General features: G+C 35.3%; 1 protein-coding gene and 1 pseudogene across 3 annotated transcripts in view; both read left to right on the top strand.

Moving 5' to 3' along the window:
- The window catches only part of DTNBP1 (dystrobrevin binding protein 1), a 120753-nt gene that overhangs the window by 11330 nt on the left and 85551 nt on the right, over nucleotides 1–23872 (top strand). For both annotated transcript variants that reach the window (XM_082415248.1, XM_082415247.1), the window contains exons 2-5: nucleotides 2773–2826; nucleotides 3552–3602; nucleotides 11546–11606; nucleotides 21838–21970. In XM_082415248.1, the coding sequence (XP_082271374.1) occupies nucleotides 2773–2826; nucleotides 3552–3602; nucleotides 11546–11606; nucleotides 21838–21970 (299 nt within the window). The remainder of the gene's footprint in view (nucleotides 1–2772; nucleotides 2827–3551; nucleotides 3603–11545; nucleotides 11607–21837; nucleotides 21971–23872) is intronic.
- On the top strand, nucleotides 141–1425 carry LOC309638844 (HIG1 domain family member 1A, mitochondrial pseudogene; annotated as a pseudogene). Its single transcript has one exon. The product of its transcript is annotated as an HIG1 domain family member 1A, mitochondrial pseudogene (transcript).

Genomic DNA, 23872 nt, shown 5'->3' with positions numbered 1-23872 from the left:
AGACTTTTTAAATTCAATTCATCTGGAGAGATATATACAAATAGTTTTCTATTAAAGAGATTGCTAAGTCTTTTTAACATTGTATTGGAATTGATCTCATCAATATTTTAGTTTTTGAAAAAGAACATAGAACAATATAAAAAAATCTTAGTGAAGCCGGTTGGAGCCTGCGACGTCGTGCTGTTGTCTGAAGATTCTTCAATCACTATGTCAGGTGACACAGATGTTTCTCTTTCTTCATATGATGAAGGTCAGGGATCTAAGCTTATCCGAAAAGCTAGAGAGGCACCATTTGTCCCCATTGGATTGGCAGGTTTTGCAGCAGTCGTTGCATATGGATTATATAAATTGAAGAGCAGGGGCAATACTAAAATGTCTCTTCACCTGATCCACATGCGTGTGGCAGCCCAAGGCTTTGTTGTGGGAGCAATGACTCTTGGTATGGGCTATTCCATGTATCAAGAATTCTGGGCAAAACCTAAACCTTAGAAGAGGAGATGCTGTCTTGGTCTTGGTGGTGCTTGCTTTAGTTAGACATCTCATATTGAGGTTATATGTTTATGTTGAAAATAAATTCTGTGGGTCAGACAATAACATGGTAATTTGAATATTGGCTTCCTTTCTTTCAGGCTTGATTTGCCTAGCGACTAGTTCACTAGCTAGGTCATTCAGGGGAGTCAGATTAGCACAAAAACATGTCACTTTTAAATGCACTTGATAGTGGTACAATGTCCACCTTCTTAAACTCTTCTGATAAAATTAGTTGTAAAGAGGACAACATGCCAAACCTGAAAATGCTCCCAGTTGCTGCAGAATATCATATGCTTTTGATGTAATGTAGGAATCCTATTTACCCCAGTTAATTTAACTCTTTCTGACTGCCTTGTGGACTGAGTACTGTTTTTAAGGTCTGGTTAGCTCTTGAAGAACCCTTTCAGAACAGTGCACAGAATACAACATTATAAACCTCCCAGCAACTATGTGTGTGTTTGGTAACAGCTGCTTTGAAGTAGTATCTGTTTCAGAATCATAGTTGTAAACATGAGAATAACTTAACTGTAGATCCCCATTTAGCTGTTTTGTAATTGCAGAATTATAGTTTGCTGCTGTTATATTAGAATAATTTTTAAATGGCATTTTGAAATAGAAGTGTGTATTTTAAGTGCTAATGCAAAGGTAAATGAAAAATACTTTTTAAATGTGTGCAGTCTGTTTATTTTCTCTGAAAGAATCATAAATGTTAAACTAAATAAATTGCCTATAATGGAAGTGATTTATGAGCAAGCTGGTTTGGTCAGACATTAGACAAACTTTGGTATACTACAGAATGCTTTGTTGTACTTGTGAAATTCTCTTGTCTAACCTGAATTTACATTCCATGGTGATAACGTGGTAAATGTAGTGTTATTAAAGTAAGTGAACACATCAAAAAAAAAAAAATCTTAGTATGAAATTGACACTGCAACTTGTTAAAAAAAATGACTTGACACTAGAAGTCCCTTTCTGGTTTTAAGCCAGGCATTATTGACCAAAAAGTTGTAATCCTCTGTCAGGGCTTGCACGTACAGCTGTGCACAACAAAGGGTTGGGACATTCATAGGAGAGTCAGCTTGTATGCTAGGACAGTTTCTGACTGAGTGCAGTAAAGTGTCTTGAGAAAGGAGCACCTGTGTCTAGCTTTACAAAGGCTTCGTGGAGCTAGCTGGGGTACTGTGGCCTATGCTTCAGACTCTATTTAGAAATGAATATTTGTGGAAGTAATCAGATTAAGAAAAACATGTCCACATATCTCATTTTATGTGAGATTATCTCATAATTTAGCATTTGCTTTTTGGCAGTCTGTTATATGATACAGAGTCCACAGTTAAAGGTAGGTAAAAAATGGGCTGGTGAAGTGAAAAAACATTGTATGAAGTTTATGAACTTCATATTTTATATATAGAAGAGCCTGTTTAATTTTATTTTACATATGCATTTCTAGCCCATTTATGTTTCCCAGCCCAATAATTTAAAAAAGCAAATAGAAGGGGAGTAGGCTGCTATAGTTAAATAGCTAGCAGAAGCAGTAAGTGGTAGCTGATACCAGATGACCAATGGTAGAGATGGAAAATTTAAATTTTGAAGAAATAGACGTAGGATCCTGAACAAACTCAGAAAACCTCTTTAGATTGGTTTCGAGTTGGTAAACGAAGAGACATTCCTAGTTCAGAAACATCTAAGGAGAGTACTGTTTTGCCACGAAATGCAGTCAGTGGTATTCATGATAATGATGCCGAGTTATCAGAAAATGTTCAATAGAATGTACCAAGACCTCTTTAATGAAGGAGGTTTGTAATGTATTTTAGAAAGCCTTTTATCAATAGCTAAAATTTCTCAGAATGTTGGCACTTAGTGCCTGGCATAGTTATCTACTTAAAAATGTGCTGCTTAGATACCTTTGTTGCCGATCAAGTTCACCTATGGAGACCACTTTTTTTTTTCTGATGTTGCCAGAGTAGTGAGGTTTTCTAGTCCAGTTATATATATTTAGGAAGTGTTTCTAGAAAAGGGATTTGGGGCAAGAAAAATATAAAAATATTTGCTACAAATTTTCCATTTGTGGTGTCTGATATATAGTAAACAAATATTTGTTGTCTGTAGAGGTGCTTAATTCTTGCTAAAAAAAAAAAAATTAGCTTATCCAACCCAAAGTTTTACTTACAGTGAAATTTGCATTTGAAAAATATCTCTTAAGCTGTAAAAATATGATATTTTATACTTGTTGAATTATAGGCTGAAGACTTTAAGTGACAAGTCAAGAGAAGCTAAAGTAAAAAACAAACCTAGGTAAGCTTGTGCTGATTTAATTTACTATGACTTAAATTTCATACAACTTTTGGTTGTAGTAATGATAGTATTATTACTTTAATGGATTTTATATCTGTTGAATGCATGTGACTAAACAATTTATTGATTCTAAATTTTGTAACACTGGAAATTTTTCTGATAAAATTGTAAAATGGTTGAAAAAATGGTGACGTGTAATTGGTTTACTCCATGACAGTCAATAGCTATTTGATCACAATTAATCATTTTTATTTGTATATTAAGAGCACAGTAAAAGTTCTCCATTATTGAGAAGCAGATTGATAATGAAACAGTACTTGGCAAGTGAGCCTCTTTAGCTGTGTTATCTGTTTTATAAGAAAACACTAGTATAATTTGTGCAGTTTTTTCAGTTTTTTAATAAAGTAAAGCACATGACCAAATTTCACTTTAAACCTAGAGATGAGGAGCTTTTTAAAAAATTTCTTGTTAGCTAACATTCTATTAAAGTGCTTATTATTGTGTGCTAAAAATCTACAGGGCAAAGTGATGGTTGATAGTATATTGCAGTATATTAACTTTGGAATAACAATACATTTTTCTAAAAGTTTAGATCAGTTGTCATTAGTGATTTAAAAATATTCCACATTATGATTGACAGCATCAAAATTATTATATGTAACTTTTTTTTTAAGTTGGCCTAAATCAGCAGCAGTTTTTAATAAAATAAGTGTTTCTTTTGGCAGGACTGTTCCGTATTTGCCAAAGTGCTCTGCTGGACTAGAATTACTTAGCAGGTAAGTGTTTTCATTTAAATAAAAAGGTTATACTTCTGACTATTGTCTAAAAGTATTTTATAACTTTATAGATAGAAACCTTAAAACAACTAAATTTTACCTTAACAAGGAGGTTGGAAATTATTTCCTTATTTGTGTTCCTGAGGGGCTTTTGCATTTCACTGATTAATACAAAGGCCATTCAGACTTTGAGCATATTGATCACTGTTGTGTTTACTAATCAATAACTTTATCATGTGCATGTATTATGTTTGTGGTTTCTTTGTTGCAAGAAAATCAATTCTGGATTTGAGTCCCCAATAATTTTCTTACTTTGATTCTTAATTTTTTACCATTTCTTCTCCAATCCATTTCTATTGATGTGCAGATTAATATTAAAATACGTGATTTTCTTAGATGACATCAAAAGCATGAGTAACAAAGGAAAAAAAAGATAAATTGGACTTTATCAAAATTAAAAACTTTTGCTCTTTAAAGAACACTATCAAGAAAGTGAAACAACAATCCACAGAATGTGAGAAAATATTTGCAAATTATACATCTGTTGAGGTACTTGTATCTAGAATGTATAAATAACTTTTATAACTCAACAGTAAAAAGACAATCCAGTGAAGAAATAGGCAAAGGATTTGAACAGACATTTCCATAAAAAAGATAGGCAAATGGCTAATAAGCACATGAAAAAATTCTCATCGTTAGTCATCAGGGAAGTGCAGACCAAAGCTACGATGAAATACCACTTCATACCCACTAGCATGGCTATAATGAAAAAGACAAACAATAATGAGTGTTGGCAGTGATGTGGAAAAATTGGAACCCTTATGCTCTGCTGGTGGGATTATAAAATCACTGCAAAACAGTTTGGTAGTTTCTCAAAAAGTTAAAAGTAGAATTACCATGTGACCTAGCAGTTTCACACCAAGAAAATTGAAAACTTATGTCCACATAAAAAATTGTACACAAATGTGCATAATAGCAGTATCATTCATAAAGCAATATTATTCATAATAGCCAAAAAGTAGAAACAGTGCAAATATTCATCAGTCAATGAATGAATAACAAAATTTCATATCTCCATCCAACGGAATATTATTCAGCCATGAAAAGGAATGAAGTACTGAGGTGTGCTACATCTTGGATGAAACTTAAAAACATTATGCTAAATGAAAGGAATCAACAAAAATGGCACATAGTGTATGATTCCATTTATATGAAATGTCCAGAATAGGCAAATCCATAAAGATGGAAAGATAATTTTGCCAGGGTTTGGAAGAGAGAGGGGAATGAGTAATGACTGCTAATGGATATGGGGTTTCTTTTCAGGGTGATGAAAATATTTTGGAATTAGTGGTGATAGTTGTCCCAACTAATTCTGTGAATATACTGTGAATTATGCACTTTATAAGATTTTTTTTTTTGATGTGGACCTTTTTTAAAGTCTTTATTGAATTTGTTACAATACTGCTTCTGTTTTATGTTTTGGTTTTTTGGCCGAGAGGCTTGTGGGATCTTAGCTCCCCAACCAGGGATCGAACCCACACTTCCTGCGTTGGAAGGCGAAGTCTTAACTGCTGGACCGCCAGGGAAGTCCTGAATTATGCGCTTTAGAAGCATGAATTTTGGGACTTCCCTGGCAGTCCAGTGGTTAAAACTTTGAGCTTCCACTGCAGGGGGTGCAGGTTTGATCCCTGGTTGGGGAACTAAGATCCCCTCATGCCACATGGTGCGGCCAAAAAAAAAAAAAATTAGTTTTATGGTGTATCAAAATTCAATAAAGCTGTTATAAAAATAAGTATATGGTTTGCATGTGTTGTTATATGCATTTCTGTAGCCCGTAACATGGCATCTGATGGATAAGTGGTAGCCATGTGTGCAGTAGAGGGTATGCTCCTTTGCCTTATCAGCTTGTGTTAGGACACAATCACCTATACCTACATTTTGCTTTCTCTTTTCTAGCTTTTTATTCAGTTTCTTTTTATGGTTTCTAACTCTGGGGATTTTTCTTCTCTGAGTGCTTAATTTGACATTAATTTCCTGCTTGGTTTTGTTGAGTGAGGAACATAAGTGAACATGTTGAGGAACATGAAAGGAGATATAGTAAAAAATTAATCAGTGGTGTTCTGTTTGCATGTTATCTTTATTTTTTTAATCTAAGGATTTAGTTGAAAGAACTTCATTGAAAGATTTACTTTAGATGTGTAGACTTATGTGTATGGTAGTTTTGGGAAATGGGGTGCATTTGGGGACTTAACATGAAAAATTTGCAGCCACAGGAATGTCTGGAATGTGTCTATTCATTGCCCTGAAGTACAGTCTTTTCTCTTTGGAACTAGTATTGAGTGGAGGAAAGACCATTTTAAATAGCAGATAACCTAAATCATAAAATGTTTTTAATTGTTAAAAAATTGTGTAAGATACATATAGCATAAAATTTGCCATCGTAACCATTATTAGGTGTACAATTCACTACTACTGAGTACATTTGCATTGTTGTGCATCCAGTCTCCAAAACTCTTTTCATCTTGCAAACGTCTGCCACTGGCAGCCATCATTCTACTTTCTCTTTCTATGAATTTCACTACTTTAGGTACCTCTTATAAGTGGCATCATACGGTATTTGTCTTTTTGTGATTGGCTTATTTCACTTAACATAATATTTTCAAGTTTCATCCATGTAGCTTGTTAGAAGTTCTTCCTTTTTGGTCTTCCAGTTTTATTGAGATATAATTGGCATACAGTACTGTATAAGTTTAAGGTATTGTAACATAATGATTTGACTTACATACATCATGAGATGATTGCCACAGTAAGTTTAGTGAACATCCATATCTCATATAGATACAAAATAAAAGAAAAATAATTTTTTTTCCTTGTGACGAGAACTCTTAGACTTTAACAACATTCATATATAACATAGAGCAGTGTTAATTATATTCATCGTGTTGTATATTATATCCCTGGTACTTACTTATGTTACAAACTGGAAGTTTGTGCCTTTTCACTGCCTTCATTCGATTCCCCTCCCTCCACACCCCGCCCAACTGCCTCTGGTAACCACACATCTGATCTCTTTTTCTATTCGTTTGTTTGCTTGCTTGTTTTTAAAGTATAATTGATCTACAAAACTATGTTAGTCCCTGGTGCACAACATAGTTATTCCATATTTCTGTACATTACAAAATGATCACCAATAATTCAAAGGAATTTCCTTCCTTTTTAAGGCTGAATAATATTCCATTGTATGAATATACCATATTTTGCTTATTCATTCATCCATTAATGGACATTTGGGTTGCTTCCATTTTTTGGCTATTGTAAACAATGCTGCTATGAACGTGGGTGTGCAGATATCTCTTCATGACCCAGCTTTCAGTTTTTTGGCACTATATACTGAAAAAAGGAAATGCGGAATCATATGGTAATTCTACTTTAATATTTTGAAGAACCCCTATACTGTTTTCCATAGCAGCTGCACCATTTTACATTCCCCTAGCAGTGCACATTTCTCCGGTTGCCATTTCTCCACATTCTCACCAAAACTTGTTTTGGGGGTCTTTTGTTTGGCTGGTTGGTTTTTTTGCCATTCTCATTGGTATGAAGTGGTATCTCATTGTGGTTTTGATTTTCATTTCCCTAATGACTGATGATGGTGAGTTTCTCATGTGTTTATTGGCCATTTGTATATCTTCTTTAGAGAAATATCTATTCAAGTCCTTTGCCTGTTTTTGGATAGGGTTGTTTTTTGTTGTTGAGTGTTAGGAGTTTTCTATATATTCTGGATATTAATCCCTTATCAGGTATGTGATTTGTAAATATCTTCTCCCATTTTATTGGTTGCCTTTTTATCTGTTGATTGTGTTCTTTCATGCACAAAAGTTTCTAGTTTTGATTAAGTCCAATTTGTCTATTTTCTTTGTGGCCTGTGCCTTTGGTGTTATATCCAAGAAATCAGTGTCAAATCTAATGTCATGAAGCTTTTCTCCGTGTTTTCTTCAAAGAGTTTTATAGTTTTAGTTCTTATGTTTGGATTTTTTGATCCATTTTTAGTTAATTTTTGTATATGGTGTTAAAGTAAGAGTCCAGCTTCATTCTTTTGCATGGGGATACCCACTTTTCCCAGCACCCTAGCGTATTTGTTGAAAAGACTATCCTTTCCCCATTGAATGATCTTGGCACAGTTGTAGAAAATTATTTGACTATACATGCAAGTGTTTATTTCTGGGCTCTCTATTTCATTGGCCTATATGTCTCCCTTTATACCCGTGCCACACTGTTTTGATTATTATTTGATTTTGATTATTGTAGCTTTGTAGTAAGTTTTGAAATCAAGAAGTGTGAGTCTTCCAACTTTGTTCTTCTTTTCAAGATTGTTTTGGCTTTTCAGGATCCCTTGACCTCCCATATGAATTTTATGATGGATTTTTTTCTACTTCGACAAAGAATGCCATTGGGATTTCGATAGGGATTACACTGAGTTTGTAGATTACTTTGGGTGCTATTGACAACATCTTAACAATATTTTTTTTTTTTAATTTTATTTATTTATGGCTGTGTTGGGTCTTCGTTTCTGTGCGAGGGCTTTCTCTAGTTGTGGCAAGCGGGGGCCATTCTTCATCGCGGTGCGCGGGCCTCTCACTAGCGCGGCCTCTCTTCTTCTGGAGCATAGGCTCCAGACGCGCAGGCTCAGTAATTGTGGCTCACGGGCCCAGTTGCTCCGCGGCATGTGGGATCTTCCCAGACCAGGGCTCGAACCCGCGTCCCCTGCATTGGCAGGCAGATTCTCAACCACTGCGCCACCAGGGAAGCCCCATCTTAACAATATTAAGTCTTCCATTCCATGAACGTGGGATATCTTTCCATCTATTTATGTCTTAAAATTTCTTTCAGCAATATTTTGTAGTTTTCATTGTACAAGTATTCACCTCCTTGGTTAATTCCTAAAAATTTTTTTGATGCTATTGTAGATGGAATTGTTTTCTTAGTTCTCTTTGTTGTCTCCTTCCTACTGCCAGCTATAGGTTCAGTTTGTTCTTTTTCTAGTTGCTAAAGTTGTGAAGTTAGATTGTTGATTTGAGATCTTTTTTCTTTTTTCTTAAGCCTAAACTTTTTTTTGAGAGATAATTGACATATGACATTATATTAGTTTTAGGTGTACAGCAAAATGACTCAATATTTGTATATATTGCAAAATAATCACCACAATAAATCTAGTTAACATCTATTATCACACATAGTTTAAAAAATTTTTCTTGTGATGAGGACTTTTATGTTTTACTCTCTTAGTAACTTTCAAATATATAATATAGTATTATTAACTATAGTCACCATGCTGTATGTTATGTATAACTACAAGTTTATACCTTTGACCACCTTCACCCATTTCTCTCTCACACACACACAGCCACACCCAACCCCTCACCCCCTGCCTTTGGTAACCCCCAGTTTGTTCTCTGTACCTATGAGTTCAGGTTTATTTTGTTTTCTATTTATTTATTTAAAAATTTTTTTATTGAGGTATAGTTGATTTACAATATTAGTTTCAGGGGTACAACATAGTGATTCAAACTTTTTATAGATTATACTCCATTTAAAGTTATTATAAATTATTGGCTATATTCCCTGTGCTATACCCTTGTAGCGTACTTATTTCATACATAGTAGTTTGTACCTCTTAATCCACTACCCCTTTCTTGCCCCTCCCCCTCGTCACTCTCCCCACTGGTAACCACTAATTTGTTCTGGGCATCTGTGAGTCTGTTTCTATTTTGTTATGTTCATTCATTTGTTGTATTTTTTAGATTCCATATAGAAGTGATAACATACAGTATTTGTCTTTCTCTGTCTGACTTATTTCACTAAGCATAATGCCCTCCAAGTCCATCCATGTTGTTGCAAATGGCAGAGGGGTTGCTCCCATGTCCTGGCTATTGTGAGTAGTGCTGCTGTGAACATTGGGTGCATGTGTCTTTTCGAATTACAGTTTTGTCTGGGTATGTGCCCAGGAGTGGGATTGCTGGATCATATGGTAGTTCTATTTTTAATTTTTTGAGGAACCTCCATACTGTTTTCCATAGTGGCTGCACCAGTTTACATTCCCACCAACAGTATACTAAGGGTTCCCTTTTCTTCACATCCTCACCAACACTTATTATTTGCTGTATTTTTGAGAATAGCCATCTAACAGGGGTGAGGCGATATCTCATTGTGGTTTTGATTTGCACTTTTTGATGATTAGTGAAGTGAGCACCTTTTCATGTCCTGTTGGTTATTTGTATGTCTTTGGAAAAATATCTGTTCAGAGCCTCTACCTGTTTTTAAATCAGATTGTTTTTTGCTATTGAGTTGTATGATTTCTTTACATATTTTGGGTATTAACTCTTTATTACGTGTATGATTTGCAAGTATTTTCTCGCATTCAGTAGGTTGCCATTTCAGATGGTTTCCTTTGCTGTGTAGAAGCTTTTTTGTTTGATGTAGTTCTACTTGTTTGTTTTTGCTCTTTTTGCCTTTGCTTTTGGTGTCAGATCCAAAAAATCATCACAAGACTGATATCAAGGAGCTTACTGCCTATGTTTTTTCATAGGAGTTTTATGGTTTCAGGTCCTACTACATTCAGGTCTTTAATCCATTTTGAGTTAATTTTGGGGTGTGGTATAAGATAGTTGTCCAGTTTCATTCTTTTGTATGTGGCTGTCCAGTTTTCCCTACACCATTTATTGAAGAGACTCTCCTTTCCCTATTGTATATTCTTGACTCCTTTGTTGTGAAGTAATTGAGCCATATATGCATGGGTTTATTTCTGGCTAGTTATTTTGCAAAATATCTCTCAGTTTGGGTTTATCTGCTGTTTTCTCATGATTAAATTCAAGTTAGTGCTTTTATGGTGAGAATAACGGAAGAATAATGAATGTGTCCTCCAGTGCATTGTATCAGTAGGCATATGATGTTGATATGTCTCCTTACTGTTGATGTTAATATTGACCACTTGGTTAAGGAAGTGTCTGCCAGGTTTCTCCACTTTAATACTGTTTCCCCCTTTTAAATTAATAAGTATCCTGTGGGGAGATACTTAGAGACTATGAAAATATCCTGTTTCTCTTTATACTCTCACCCACTAATTTTAGCATCTATTAGAATTCTTGCCTGAAATAATTAGTATTGTGTTTACCAAATGGTGATTTTCTATTTTTTTTTAAATTTAATTAATTAATTTATTTATTTTTGGCTGTGTTGGGTCTTCGTCTCTGTGTGAGGGCTTTCTCTAGTTGCGGCAAGCGGGGGCCACTCTTCATCGCGGTACGTGAGCCTCTCACTATCGCGACCTCTCTTGTTGCGGAGCACAGGCTCCAGACGCGCAGCCTCAGTAGTTGTAGCGCATGGGCCCAGTTGCTCCGCGGCATGTGGGATCTTCCCAGACCAGGGCTCGAACCCGTGTCCCCTGCATTGGCAGGCAGATTCTCAACCACTGCGCCACCAGGGAAGCCCGGTGATTTTCTATTTTTCTCATTTTGTCTGTCATTATTAATTGGAATTCTACTGTCAGGAAGAATTTTCCCTTCTGCCCCTTTCGGTTGTTTATCTTAATCACTATGGACTCATGGCTGTTGGTTTTAGTCCCTGAGTTATAACCCGTTTCTACCATTATTTGTTTTGTTGCTCAGGTTGTCCCACATTTGGCAATTGGAAGCCCCTTGAAGTTGACTTCTGTGTGTTTACAATGTGTCTCCATTATCTTTTGAGCTTTCCTTTCTGACACCACAGGATGTAACAGGTTCATTTTTAGGTAGAATTTTTTTTATTAATTAATTTTTAATGGAGTGCAGTTGCTTTACAATGTTGTGTTAGCTTCTACTGCACAGCAAAATGAATCAGCCCTACGTATACATAGGTAGGATTTTTTTAATGTGTGGTTTGTATTTTGAATTATTTTTTGCTTTTCTTAGGTATGAAGATACATGGGCTGCACTCCACAGAAGAGCCCAGGAATGCGCAAGTGCTGGCGAGGTAAAGAATCGGCTAATCTTATACTCACGGGGAAAATACCCTTTTGCAGTCTTAAATGCTAGTTTTTAAGAAATTAAATTTGTAGTTGTGTTAAAATGTTTTGCAGGATATCTGAAATTTAGTAGTTGATTATGAAACTCCCTAAATAAAGCACTTTTTCATAATTTTTCAGTCAAGTAATTTAGTTTAGTTAGCTTAGAGAGTTTGTAACTTTTATTCTAGAGTCGCAAGTAAATATTTGGTTCATCCAGGTATAATGCTTTGAATTTGAGTCTGATACCTTTGCAGTTTATGTAAATTATGTCATTCCTTTCTACTCACTATTTAAGAATTCCTTTTTTGGAGGGCAAAAGTTTAACTTTGCTCAGTCTACTTAAAATCATTAATTTGCTTATTAGCAAATAAAAATCTCAGGAGTCAACCTCAATTACTTAGAAGAACAACCTATTTTGTAGCTCTATAGAGTGTATAATGAATAAAAGAGACTTGTAATTAAAATTATTTGGTATATGTACCTAAAGCTTTTTTAGCCAAGATGAAATATAGTCGCTGTGTTATTGATGTCAGTCAAACGTTATTTCTTTCTAAAAACACTTCTGTGATTCTGACTTTTAATTGATTTAGACTGACTGACTTTACCATTTACCTAATTAGTGAAGCTGTAATAGTTATATGTACAGAACATGGTAATACATATGATAAAATTTAGACATTAATGTTTCTCTTAGAAATTACTGAAAAGGAAGGTTATACATTTCTTTTAGTAAGGCAGACTAGATACTTTGAAAAGCCCTTTAGGTGTAAAACACCTAAATGCTGGATAGATTTTTTTTTTTAATTTTTAAATGCAGTAAGTGTACAAAAATTAAAGGAAATCCTAAAGGCAGAAAACAAACAAACAAAAACACCAGGGAACTGAAATGAGAGTGGTTAAAAAAATAACATGGAAGCTGGGGTCAAATAGTAAAACAAAAGCTTTAGAGATTTAGGTGATAGGAGATTTTTGTCTATGGGGAACTGAGTCTGAGACTCCTGCATAAAGCTCTTGGATATTTGAAGTGACTACATCTCTTGGTGAAAGGGTAATCTAAGACATTTAAAAAAAGAAAAGAAAAAAGATAAGAAAAGAAAAGCTACTTGTTGGCAAAAGGAGACAACAAGGAAACTTGTCTTCATAACACCTTGGAATAAATATAGTCTCCATTTTGGATTTGTTTATATGGTCTTGGCCTCACATGAGTGTTGGGCTCTAGTTTATACTTCCTGCATGATCAAGGAACCACTAACTTAAGAAATGAAAGGGCTACGGGTGACTGTGTCTTTGACACTCAACAGAAACAAATACCAGTTCTTCATGGATGAAACTTGTAAACCCAGACCGTTCAAGATTCCCACAGATTCATCCCCTAACCACCCCCTCTCCCCTGCCAAAGATTAGCAAACACACAAAGAAATATATTACCAAAAGTTTGAGTCACTAGAACCAAAGAGTAAGATTTAGACCTGTAAGGCACTTTAGATATTGCACTCTTGTATATAGACAATTAAATAGGAACATACAAAATTTTTTAGAGAGATGAAAGATGGATGAAAAATGAGTAAGGAATAAGAGAGTATGAAACATGACTTTAAAACATGACTTTTAAAAGTCATTGAGATTAAAAACCCAAAGGATGTGCTTAACAGCAGGTATCTATAGCTGAAGAAAGAGTACATTGAAGTAGGAGATAAAAGTCAGACATTACCCAGAAAGGATTTCTGAGATATGAAAATGGAAAATATGAAAGAGGAGTTAATAGAAAATAGTTATAAAAAGTCTATAGGTTGAACCAAGTAAGATTACCAATATGAGACCTTTTTGATCTGTAAAATTACAGTTTCATATAGCTCAGCTTAATATATCTAATAATCTAGAAAGAGAATGAGGGAAAGACAATGTAGGAAAATGTAAATGGCTGAGAATTTTCCAGAAATGAGATGTGTAAATCCTTAGATCCAAAAAGTATTACAAGCAAGCAAGGTAAGTAATTATCCACACCTAGACATATCATGTTGAAACTACAGAACACCAAAGACAAAGAGAAGGTCTCAAAGTAACTAAAGAGAAAAGATAGATCACTTACAAATGAATGAGTTTCCATTAGACTTCTCAAACTGTTGTCAAGAATGAGGGCAAAGTGAGACATTTTCAGATAAAAATAGTTTTCTATCAACAGTTGTCCAATAAAGGAACTTCTAAAAAAATGTATTTCTGGATAAAAGAAATGATTTTGGAAGGTAGGTCTCAGGTATAGGAAGGAATAGTGAGCAAAGAAAATGGTAAACCATAGGTAAATATAAACAGTGACTATGTATTTCTATCAGTTATCTAGTTTGTGGAATTAAAAATGATAGAACAAAAATGCTAGATAAGAATAGCATGCAATCTGGAAGGCAGATTATCAGAGTTCAAGTATTCTAAAAGCCCTTGCATTATTAATGGGGAGGGTATAGATATTGATTAACCTTAGATTTAAAGTTAAATACGGAGGGCAGAATTTCAAGGGTAACCACTAAAGAACAGAAATAGTGTTTATCTTTCAAACCTGTAGAAGAAACTAGAATAATGAGAATGAATTAAATAGGAAACAGAGTATCACTCTGTAAGATTCAGTTCCCTAAGGGGGAAAAGTCTAAACCTGTGTGTCTAGTAAGTCTCAGTATATAAAAGTCAAATTATAAGGAAAAATGGATAAATCTATCATCAAAATGGGGGGATGTTAATACATTCCTCTTAATTGATAGGGAAAAAACCCAAATAAAATAAATATGGATATAAGACATGCGACTAAAGTGATTTACAGACTTGACCAGATAGACAAATACAGAATGTGCCCCAACAAATACAGAATACAGATTCTTTAAAGCACGCCTGGAACACATAAAAATTGACCATGTACTGGGCCGCAAAGCAGTTCTCAACAAGTTTCATGTAAATCAACAAGTTTCATGTAAATCAAGTCATACAGAATATTCTCTGATCCTGGTGCAAATGAAGCTGGAAGTCAGTATAGGAAAACAATTTTGAAAATTCCATACGTTTGCAAATTAAAAATATATATCATGCATTGGGACTTCCCTGGTGGCGCAGTGGTTGGGAATCAGCCTGCCAATGCAGGCGACATGGGTTCGAGCCCTGGTCTGGGAAGATCCCACTTGCTGCAGAGCAACTAAGCCCGTGTGCCACGACTACTGAGCCTGCACCCTAGAGCCCGTGAGCCACAACTCTGAGCCCGCGTGCCACCACTACTGAAGCCCACGTGCCTAGAGCCTGTGCTCTGCCACAAGAGAAGCCACTGCAATGAGAAGCCTGCGCACCACAACAAAGAGTAGCCCCCCTCCCCGCAACTAGAGAAAGCCCACGTGCAGCAACGAAGACTCAACAGCCAAAAATAAATAAATTTATTTTTTTTTAAACTATAAAAAAATTTATAATGCATAATTTATGGTTCAAAGAAGGAAATAATACTGAAAATTTTTAAATAGAACTGAATTATAATAATTACTACACATAAATTATATAATTTGCCAAAGACTACTTAGAGGGAAATTTTATAGGGGAAAAATTAGACTGAAAGTCAGTGAGCTAATCTAACCTAAGAATTAGAGAACAGAATAAATCATGAAGGAAGAATGAAAGAGATAATAAAGATGAAAAAAGTAAATTAAATAGAATATAAAGAATACAATAGAAACCAGACAAAGCTACAAGTTCTTAGAAAAGACTAATAAAATATGGTAGGTAGATGTCTGGTGATATGGATCAAGAAAAGAAGGATAAATAATTTTAAGAATTAAAGAATATAACTGCAGCTACAGCAGAGTGAAAAGATAAGAGTTTGTGAACAACTCTATGACAAATTTGAAAACTTAGACAAAATGGCAAAACCCTGGAAATTTTTACTAAAACCAATTTTAAAAGCAGTACAAATCCTGAATAGTCTTATAGCCACTAAAGAAACAGTATTAGTGATTAATCTTTTCACTAAGAAAGCACCAGGTCCACAAAGTTTCATAGGAGAGTTCTATCAAACTTTCAGAGACTCTACCATTTCAATGTTAGACAAACTCCTGCAGCAAGTGAAAAAGGAGGAAACTGCCCAGCTCATTTCATGAGGCTAGAATAACTGATACTGAACCCCAACAAGGGAAGTATAAGAAAGTGAAATTGGAGTCCATTCCCATTCATGAATACAGTTACAAAAATTATAAGCAAAATGGAAGCATTATCTCTCACTTAACTTCAGTAACCTATTTCTGGAAATCAGATGTTCTGTGCAAACACTCTATCCAGGAACCTATTTGTCACATTCTAAATTGGAAAAGTCATAATGTGTTACATGTCCACCCAAAGCCCTCAACCAACTTTCTTAAATATATTTAAGAATATATTATAATATATATATATAACCAGCAAAACGTCTATAGATGGTAGCAATCTGTTAGGAAGTAAAGTGCTTCAAACATAGCTTTCTGCTTACCAGACCTGTGATACACTCATTGACAAACAGCTGCCTCGTGTGTAGTAACGTGACCTCTCAACACTCACAGTATGCAGGGCTTGCCTCTCCTTTGTAGATGGGCTCCTTGTACCGTCTTGTGATTCTCGTATTCTACCAATGTTATTTGAAATTTCATTTGAGAATATTCTCACACATTGTTTTAGAATGTGTATCAAGCTTAAATGTAAAGTTTTCCTATATAACTGTTAGCCAAAACTTTGTATATGTGTTTGTATATGTGCTTGTTCTGTGAATGTTGGATGATAAGCAAGAGGCATTCTACCTGGGAGACATCCTGCTGTATACATGGCTGTGATGGCAGACCAAATCCAGCCATGCATAAACACCCCAGATTTATTCCAGGATTATAAAGTTGGTTTGACATCAGAAAATCTTTTGTACGCCGTTGACCACGTTAACAAATTAAAAGAGAAAAATATATAATCGTCAGATGCAGAAAATACATTCAGTAAAATTATTCAGAGTAAAACGTTTTAGCAAGTTTTTAATAGAAGTTAACTTTTGTCCTAATATCTACCAAAACCTGCAGTATTTGACTTGTAGTATTTTGATCCCATGGTCAATCATCTTGCTAAATCCTCTTATTCTAATAATTTGCGTTCAGGGGTGGGAGTTGTTTTGTGTGGATGGAAGGGAAGAAGCAAAAACCTATCAGTCTTTCTTCAGGTCTTTTTACAGTGGGTAGAACCTCCAATGTGATGTTGAAAAAAAGTAGTGGAAGATCGTGGTTCAGATTTTGGCTCCATCAGACTTAAATGTGAAAGGAAAAATTATAAATCTTTTAGAAAATAGTAGAAAAGCTAAGACCTCAGGGTAGAGAAAGAGTTCTTCAACAAGGCATAATAAGCACCAACCATAAATGAAAATATTGATAATTTTTATCAAATCTTCTGTTCATCAAACAACACCATGAAAAAGTTAAGCAGTTCACAAAACAGAGGACTAGTGTTCAAAACATACGCAAAACCTCTACAAACCAATAAAAAGAGAACAATAACCCATTAAAAAGTGAGCAAAAGATATGACCAGGTATTACACCGAAGAAAAAACATGGGGGACCAGTAAATGTGAAAATGTTCAAAATTGATTAGTAGTCAAGGAAATACAAATGAAAACCTCAAATTCACACTCGTTAGATTATTAAACATTTAAGAAGCCGTGAATTTTCTCTGCAGTCAGTCATTATTCACTGATGACAGTTGTCCCTTAGAAGAAACATGATGAGGAACAGCTAGAACTAGGGAGTGTAAATCCATCGGCACAGTCGTGTTAGAAAAATGAGCTTCCATGAAGTGGAAATTGGAATTCCACATACCTTTCAAACAACAGTTTGGCCCCTAGGGATATTTTGTAGCATTGCGTCCCAAGCTTTCCCCTGGGGATGTTAGTATGGCTCACATTTCAGCAGATAACATTGGCATGGTATCATCTATTCATTATGTAACAAATAGATGAGAGTACTTGAAGTGAGGGGTGGCTAGGCTGGAGGAGGTCTACTTACTCCAGCCCTGTTGAGCCTCCCCAGGGGGTGAGGAGCTCAATACTTTAGACACATTGGTAACTAGTGAAAATTGCATGTGTGCAACAGGAGATTTGTACCAGAATGTTTATAGCAGGTTTTGTTGCGTCTTTAGACAGTCCCAAAGTCCACCTATAGAGTAAATTATTAGTATTCATAAAATCAAATACCATATGGCAGTGAAAAATTAGTGAACTACTATACCTACATGTATCAGCATGGATGAATCCCACAATATTCAGTGAAGACCATATCCTGTAGAGGAGGTTTTTTTTTTAAAATTTTATTTATTTATTTTTAGCTGCTGTTGGGTCTTCGTTGCTGCGCGTGAACTCTCTCTAGTTGCAGCGGGGGCTACTCTTCGTTGTGGTGCGTGGGCTTCTCATTGAGGTGGCTTCTCTTGTTGCGGAGCACGGGCTCTAGGCGTGCGGGCTTCAATAGTTGTGGCTCTTGGGCTCAGTAGTTGTGGCTTGCTCCATGGCATATGGGATCTTCCCGGAACAGGGCTCGAACCCGTGTCCCCTGTATTGGCATGAGGATTCTTAACTGCTGCGCCACCAGGGAAGTCCTGTAGAGGAGCTTTAACAAAAATTATTATTTTTTTAATTTTAAGAAGTGTTTCATAATAAAATATATAGGAGAAAGAATTTCCTGTAAGATCTGTTGCTGAATGCTGCATTTTTTCATAGTCGAGTATTTGGTTATTTTAAGACCCATATCTGATCAAAAGTGCCTCTCTGTTGATTTCCAGAAATATAGTTCTCAGCTTTAAAAATGAAAATTTATTTTAAAGCTCTCTGACGTATTGTTGAGACATGTAAATATTTAAAATGTGTATCTTTAACATGCAAAGTGTTTTATCATGTGCTTGTTTTGTCAGGCCATGCTCATGTGTCTTTAGTGGCCTTTAACCAAAGAGTATCAACCTGCCAGGGCAAATATACCTAAGGACAATTCAGTCTTCTTTGACAAATTATTTTATACTCAATTACTTTAAAACTAATTCTTACTATATAGTCTTAAAATTCAAAGCAATATCTTAGAAAACAGTTTGGTCGATGGTAACTTTGTTGTCTAGACTTTTTCCACAAGTTTTGTTTTTTCTTTTCTTTTTTAACAAGTTTTTTGATTTTTTTTTTCCTCCCTTAGCAATATATAAATGAGTACATAATTGATAGTGACTTAGGGGTTAGATTCTGAGGGCACCTTTTTAAGTTAGACTTCCAGTGCATTATTTGCTTATAATTTTTATTACTGTGAAATATTTCCTTGCCTTCAAATTGAACTCTTAAGATTCATGTTTTAACAGTTTGGTGCGTAAGCTGCTTAAATTAGGCATGCTTCACTCTCTTTGTGTTCCAGGTTGGATCTCTTCTGCCTGTGGTGGGAAGTGAACCGTACTGGGTGTGGGAATGCCTACTTTCTGCAGTAATACATTTTGACCTTGGGCAGATAAACGGAGTCTCTCTATTTTTAGTTTCCTCACACATAAAATGGTATAACACCACTTACACCGCTTACCAAAGTTGTTTGAAAATCACATGAAATAACGTACCCCCAAAACACAGAACTGTTTTATACAAAGTAAGGTCCTAATGTTACCCATTTACTTGTATCCCTGCTTTTTCTTTGTTCTCCTGACTTCAGTGTCCACCAGAAGGAATTTTGGAACGACTTGTAATTCGGGCAACAAACTGTGGGTTTGTTTTGCTACTTAAACTTAATTTCCTGGTGTTAAATCTGGATTTATTCAGAATTGTTTACTTGGAGGAGAAAAATTGGCCTTCTGGAGACAGCTCATTTCTTATTAAGTAAAGTTGAAGTACAGTTTTTCAGAACCTTTTCTTTTGCTAGCTTTTCACTTCTTCCTTTCATGTCCCCTTATACACAATCCCTAGAATATCAATTAAGGGCATGGGCTTAAGTGTCAAATTCCCTGGGATTGAATCTAGGTCCTCTGTGGCCCTTGGGAAAGTGACTCAGCTTCATTGTGCCTTGGTTTCTTCTTCTGTAAAAATGGAAGTGGTAATATTGCTCTGTTTACAAGGTTGCTGTGTAGTTAAATGAGGTAATATATGTAAGTTGCTTAGCACAGGGCCTGGCACATAGAAATGCTCAAAATGTTTTAGTATTATTATATTATACTTGATAATGATTTCTGAGAATCTATTCAACATCCCATTCTTTTAAATTAAAATAGTATTTTAATGTATTCTGATATATTCTTTCTATGCACGCTTCTTATATTCTATATACAGAATATAATTTTCAATTTTGTGGAAGACATGAACTATACTGTACTTAAGTTTTAATACTTAAGTATGTTTCACTTTACTTTTCAGTAAGAAATGGTTCATATCTAAAAAATTGTTTATTCTAGATTTTTCAAATTTTTAACATAATTAACCAGAGTAATTAAGATTTAACAAACTTTTTTAAGAAATATGCCATGTACCAGGAAAAATATCTTTCTTATCATCAGTTCAGCCCTGTGATACAGGAATTATTTTTTCTTTTTTAGAATTTAAAAACTGCAGTTAAGAAAATTTGTGAGACCTACTCCAGACTAAAGCACCAAGAGTGCAGGGATCTTTTTTTCTCTTTTGTTCACCATGGTATCTCCAGTACCTGAAACAGTGCTGGGCAAAGAGTGGGCGGTCAGTAGAAACTTGTTGGATATTACAGATGAACCCTATGGGCACGGATCCTTGTTTCAAGCCCAGTTTCCTTACTATTGCGTCACAGCTGTGTCTGTTAGCAATGCTCAGTATCTTTTAAACTCCTCTTCAGGATCTTTACAAAACCGGTTGGCACGGGCATTTTTAAGTATACAAAATTAATGAGACATGCACTTGGAGTAGCACTTGGTGTCACCTCCCCAGCTCAGCTGAGGCTTGTATGTGGGATGATGTGGTTACCCCTCCAATGTGGGCTGACTAACAATGGGGAGGTGTGCGTGAAGTGGGGATAATGTGAGGAAACAGGGCAGCTTTCTAACCTCTTTATTGTAGCTTAATTTTTTTACTTTAATGTTGTGAATTCCTAGAATATTAAAATGTAGAAGCTAAAATGATCTAGCGCCACATGCAAATAATTTTGTATCTTATTTTGATATTTTTATTCCTCTAAAAGTTCTTTCTTTAGTGAGATTCAGTAAAAATCAGTTGTATTCATGTTTCAGCTCTTGAAGAATCTTAATCTTGGGATGCGTAAATTGTCCCTTTTTTAATATAAGTTAACTATGAACTCTGATTTTACATATAAAATTCAAATATACTTCTGTTATGAATTTTGAAGTCCTTATTGTACAAAACATGGGTATCTTTCACAGTTCTTGCTTATTATTGGTGATGTTTTCAAAAGATAACCTCTCCATGCTCCTTCTAAGTCTTATTCTAGGTCCTTTCCTCTCTCACCATGTTAAAACCAAAACAAAATTGTCTGGGAGAAACCGTTCTCTGTCATTGTCTTTACAGTTTTCAGGAAAACAAGTTAGAATTATTTTAGGCTAGTCTGGCATCTCACAGCCCTGCTGTTGGGAGCCTTTCACCTCTGAATGTCTTCTTTGTTAGTATAAATCCTTTTCTCCTTTTTCTGGAATTGATAATTGCCTCAGTAATTCCTCCGTACACAAGTACCATTTATCTTACTTTATGCAGTGAGTGTTCCTGTTTAAATGTAAATTGAATCATAATATATTCTAAATGCATTAGGGAACTTTTCTTTTAAAAGAATTCCTTTTGTAAAACAAATAATTACCCATTCATTATGTTTTGGGTTTGTTTTTGTTTGTTTTCTTTTCGGTTGTTAGTGGCTGTTTTTTATTTTTTCTAGATTTGAATTTTCAAATACATGGTTTACTTAAAAATAGGGTATAGTTAGAAGTGACTTCTAAGGCCACTGCTGACCTTTCTGTTTCCTGGGTTAAGATGCACTGATAAAAGCTGTAATTTGATGTTTTCTGCGCTGGATGTTGAGGTGGTTCTTTTCTCAGAAAGAAAACAGCTCCAGTCTCTTTAGAGTAGTATCCTGCTGTCTGTACTCAGAAGGAGGGTTTTTGAAGATAACGTGGGCTAACTCTCATCATGCTGGCTGTAATCTCTGTGCCTGCAGTCTGGTTTTACTTTACCCCGCCTCTTCCGTGTTGCAGCTGGTTGACAGCGAGGTTGTCGTGCTCTCCGCGCACTGGGAGAAGAAGCAGGCGAGCCTGATAGAGCTACAGCAGCAGCTTCGGCAGCTTCCGGGCCTAAAGGCGGATTTAGAATCCCTGACGGCAAGTCTGAGTAAGTTCCACGTTTGCCTCTGGACATTACTTCTAGGAATGAAAATAATTTGGTGTAATTCCAAAGTTTTCTAAGACTACATTAAATTATTGCTTAACAGGATGTGGGGGGAAATAGTTCTGATTAATTTCATATTCTGATTAACTGATGATTTGACAGAAAACGATGATTTAAAGTGTAGAAGTGATTTCTAAAATATACCACTAACTTTTTCTGCCTCATTTCTGCTCAGAAAACATAATTTTGTTGATTCTTTAAAGCGACTCAGGGTGGTCTTTGTGACTTTAGGTCTCTGTTTAAAAGTGTAAATGTAGGAACTAAAAAGGATTAGCGTGGCTTTGTTATGACTAAAGGATATACTCTGGAAGTTGTTGCTTTTAAAATTAGGTCTGCTCAGAGCTTCATGTCTTGAAATATGCTTTTTTTTCCTCTTTAAACTGATGAGAGATCAAACCCTCATTAAATGAGGGTATCTGTTTGGCTAAATTTATACCTTGTGGAAGTTTATATTTTTTTGTTGTTTTCATTGGGATGAATTATGCTGATATTTATTTCTTGAGTTTATATTCAGAAAATTAACTTTTATGCTTGACAGTTGCCACATCTTAGGATAATATTGTGGCTTATTATTTTCTAACCAAGCTTAAGATCTTAGTGAAGTAAGAGGTAGGGGTTATCTACATAGGAGTTGAATTTCTTGAGCTGATAACCTGACCCAGTCTTAATAGGTAAGGAGGTAAGGATACCCCACCATCTCTTCTGTTTTTCAGTACTGCCTTTTTAAAAGCAAAACAAAGCTGATTTACAAAGCGAGTAATTAGCAAATCATAAAACGTGTGTGTGTGTGTGTGTGAATAAAATAGACACGAATGGTATTTGGAATGCTATTGCTGATAACAATAGCTAATGTTTATAGCACCCACTATATGTCAGAGATTGTTAGGTGCTTTACAAACATTTTCCATCCTCACAAGATCCCTGCAGAAGTAGCTTTTATTATCCCACTTTACAGCTTAGGAAAGTTAGCCTTGGAGAGGTTGTGACTTGCTCAGGGTCACACAGTTAATAAGGTGTGAATCCAGGATCCCAGTCACGATGATGAGGGATGAGGCAGTTAGGGTGGCAGCTGTCAGTAGGCCTCATGAATTGCATTCTTGAAACCCTGGCCTTAGGGTTCTGTTATTTCTGAAGGCAGGGTGTGGAAAAGAGATCCCGGGTCTTAGGAGGAAGGCCCTCTACATTATTTCCCTCTTGCAAGTATAGGAATGATTCTTCTCAAGGCTTTGATAACTAACTGATGGAAAAAGCCTCCAAGATATTTGGAATATTCCTTTTAGCCACTTTCTTTTTAGCTTCTCTTCCTGTATCTCTCTGAGTCACTTGCTTTTCATTGGTTATGTATTTCTTTGCAGAGATATTCACCTCTGATACCATCCCCCCTTTTCTTTCCAGCTGAGAGTAAATTCTGTTTATAAATGTTATTTGTTTGATACTACTCTTCTGATTAAATGCATTTTGCCACAATTCTAATTATTTTCATAGTTAGTTCTGCTTAGGACATGCAGTATATATAAGTTTTTCTTAAGGTAGAATATACTGTATTTTCATTCTCAATTAGGATTCTTATATCCTGAAAAAATGATACTTAGTGACATAATACCATCTTCTTTAGAAACTTCATTTTGGCTTCTTAAATGAATGGGGCAGGCTTCCCAAATGCTCACTTGAATTTTCTCTCTTTACTAATCTGAGAACATTGACCACTAAAGGCAAATTAAAGCTAAAGGTTTCTCTGTAGTACTATTCTAGACGGTCACTTCCAAATAATTTGATTCTTTTTTTTCATTGAAGTGTAGTTGACATATTAGTTTCAGGTGTACAACATAGTGATTCAACATTTAT

This window comes from Balaenoptera physalus (genome assembly GCF_965194825.1).
Source record: "Balaenoptera physalus genome assembly, chromosome: 11".
Classification (NCBI taxonomy): domain Eukaryota; kingdom Metazoa; phylum Chordata; class Mammalia; order Artiodactyla; family Balaenopteridae; genus Balaenoptera; species Balaenoptera physalus.
The sequence above is the reverse complement of the archived record's forward strand: the minus strand, read 5'-3'. Positions and strand labels throughout refer to the sequence as shown.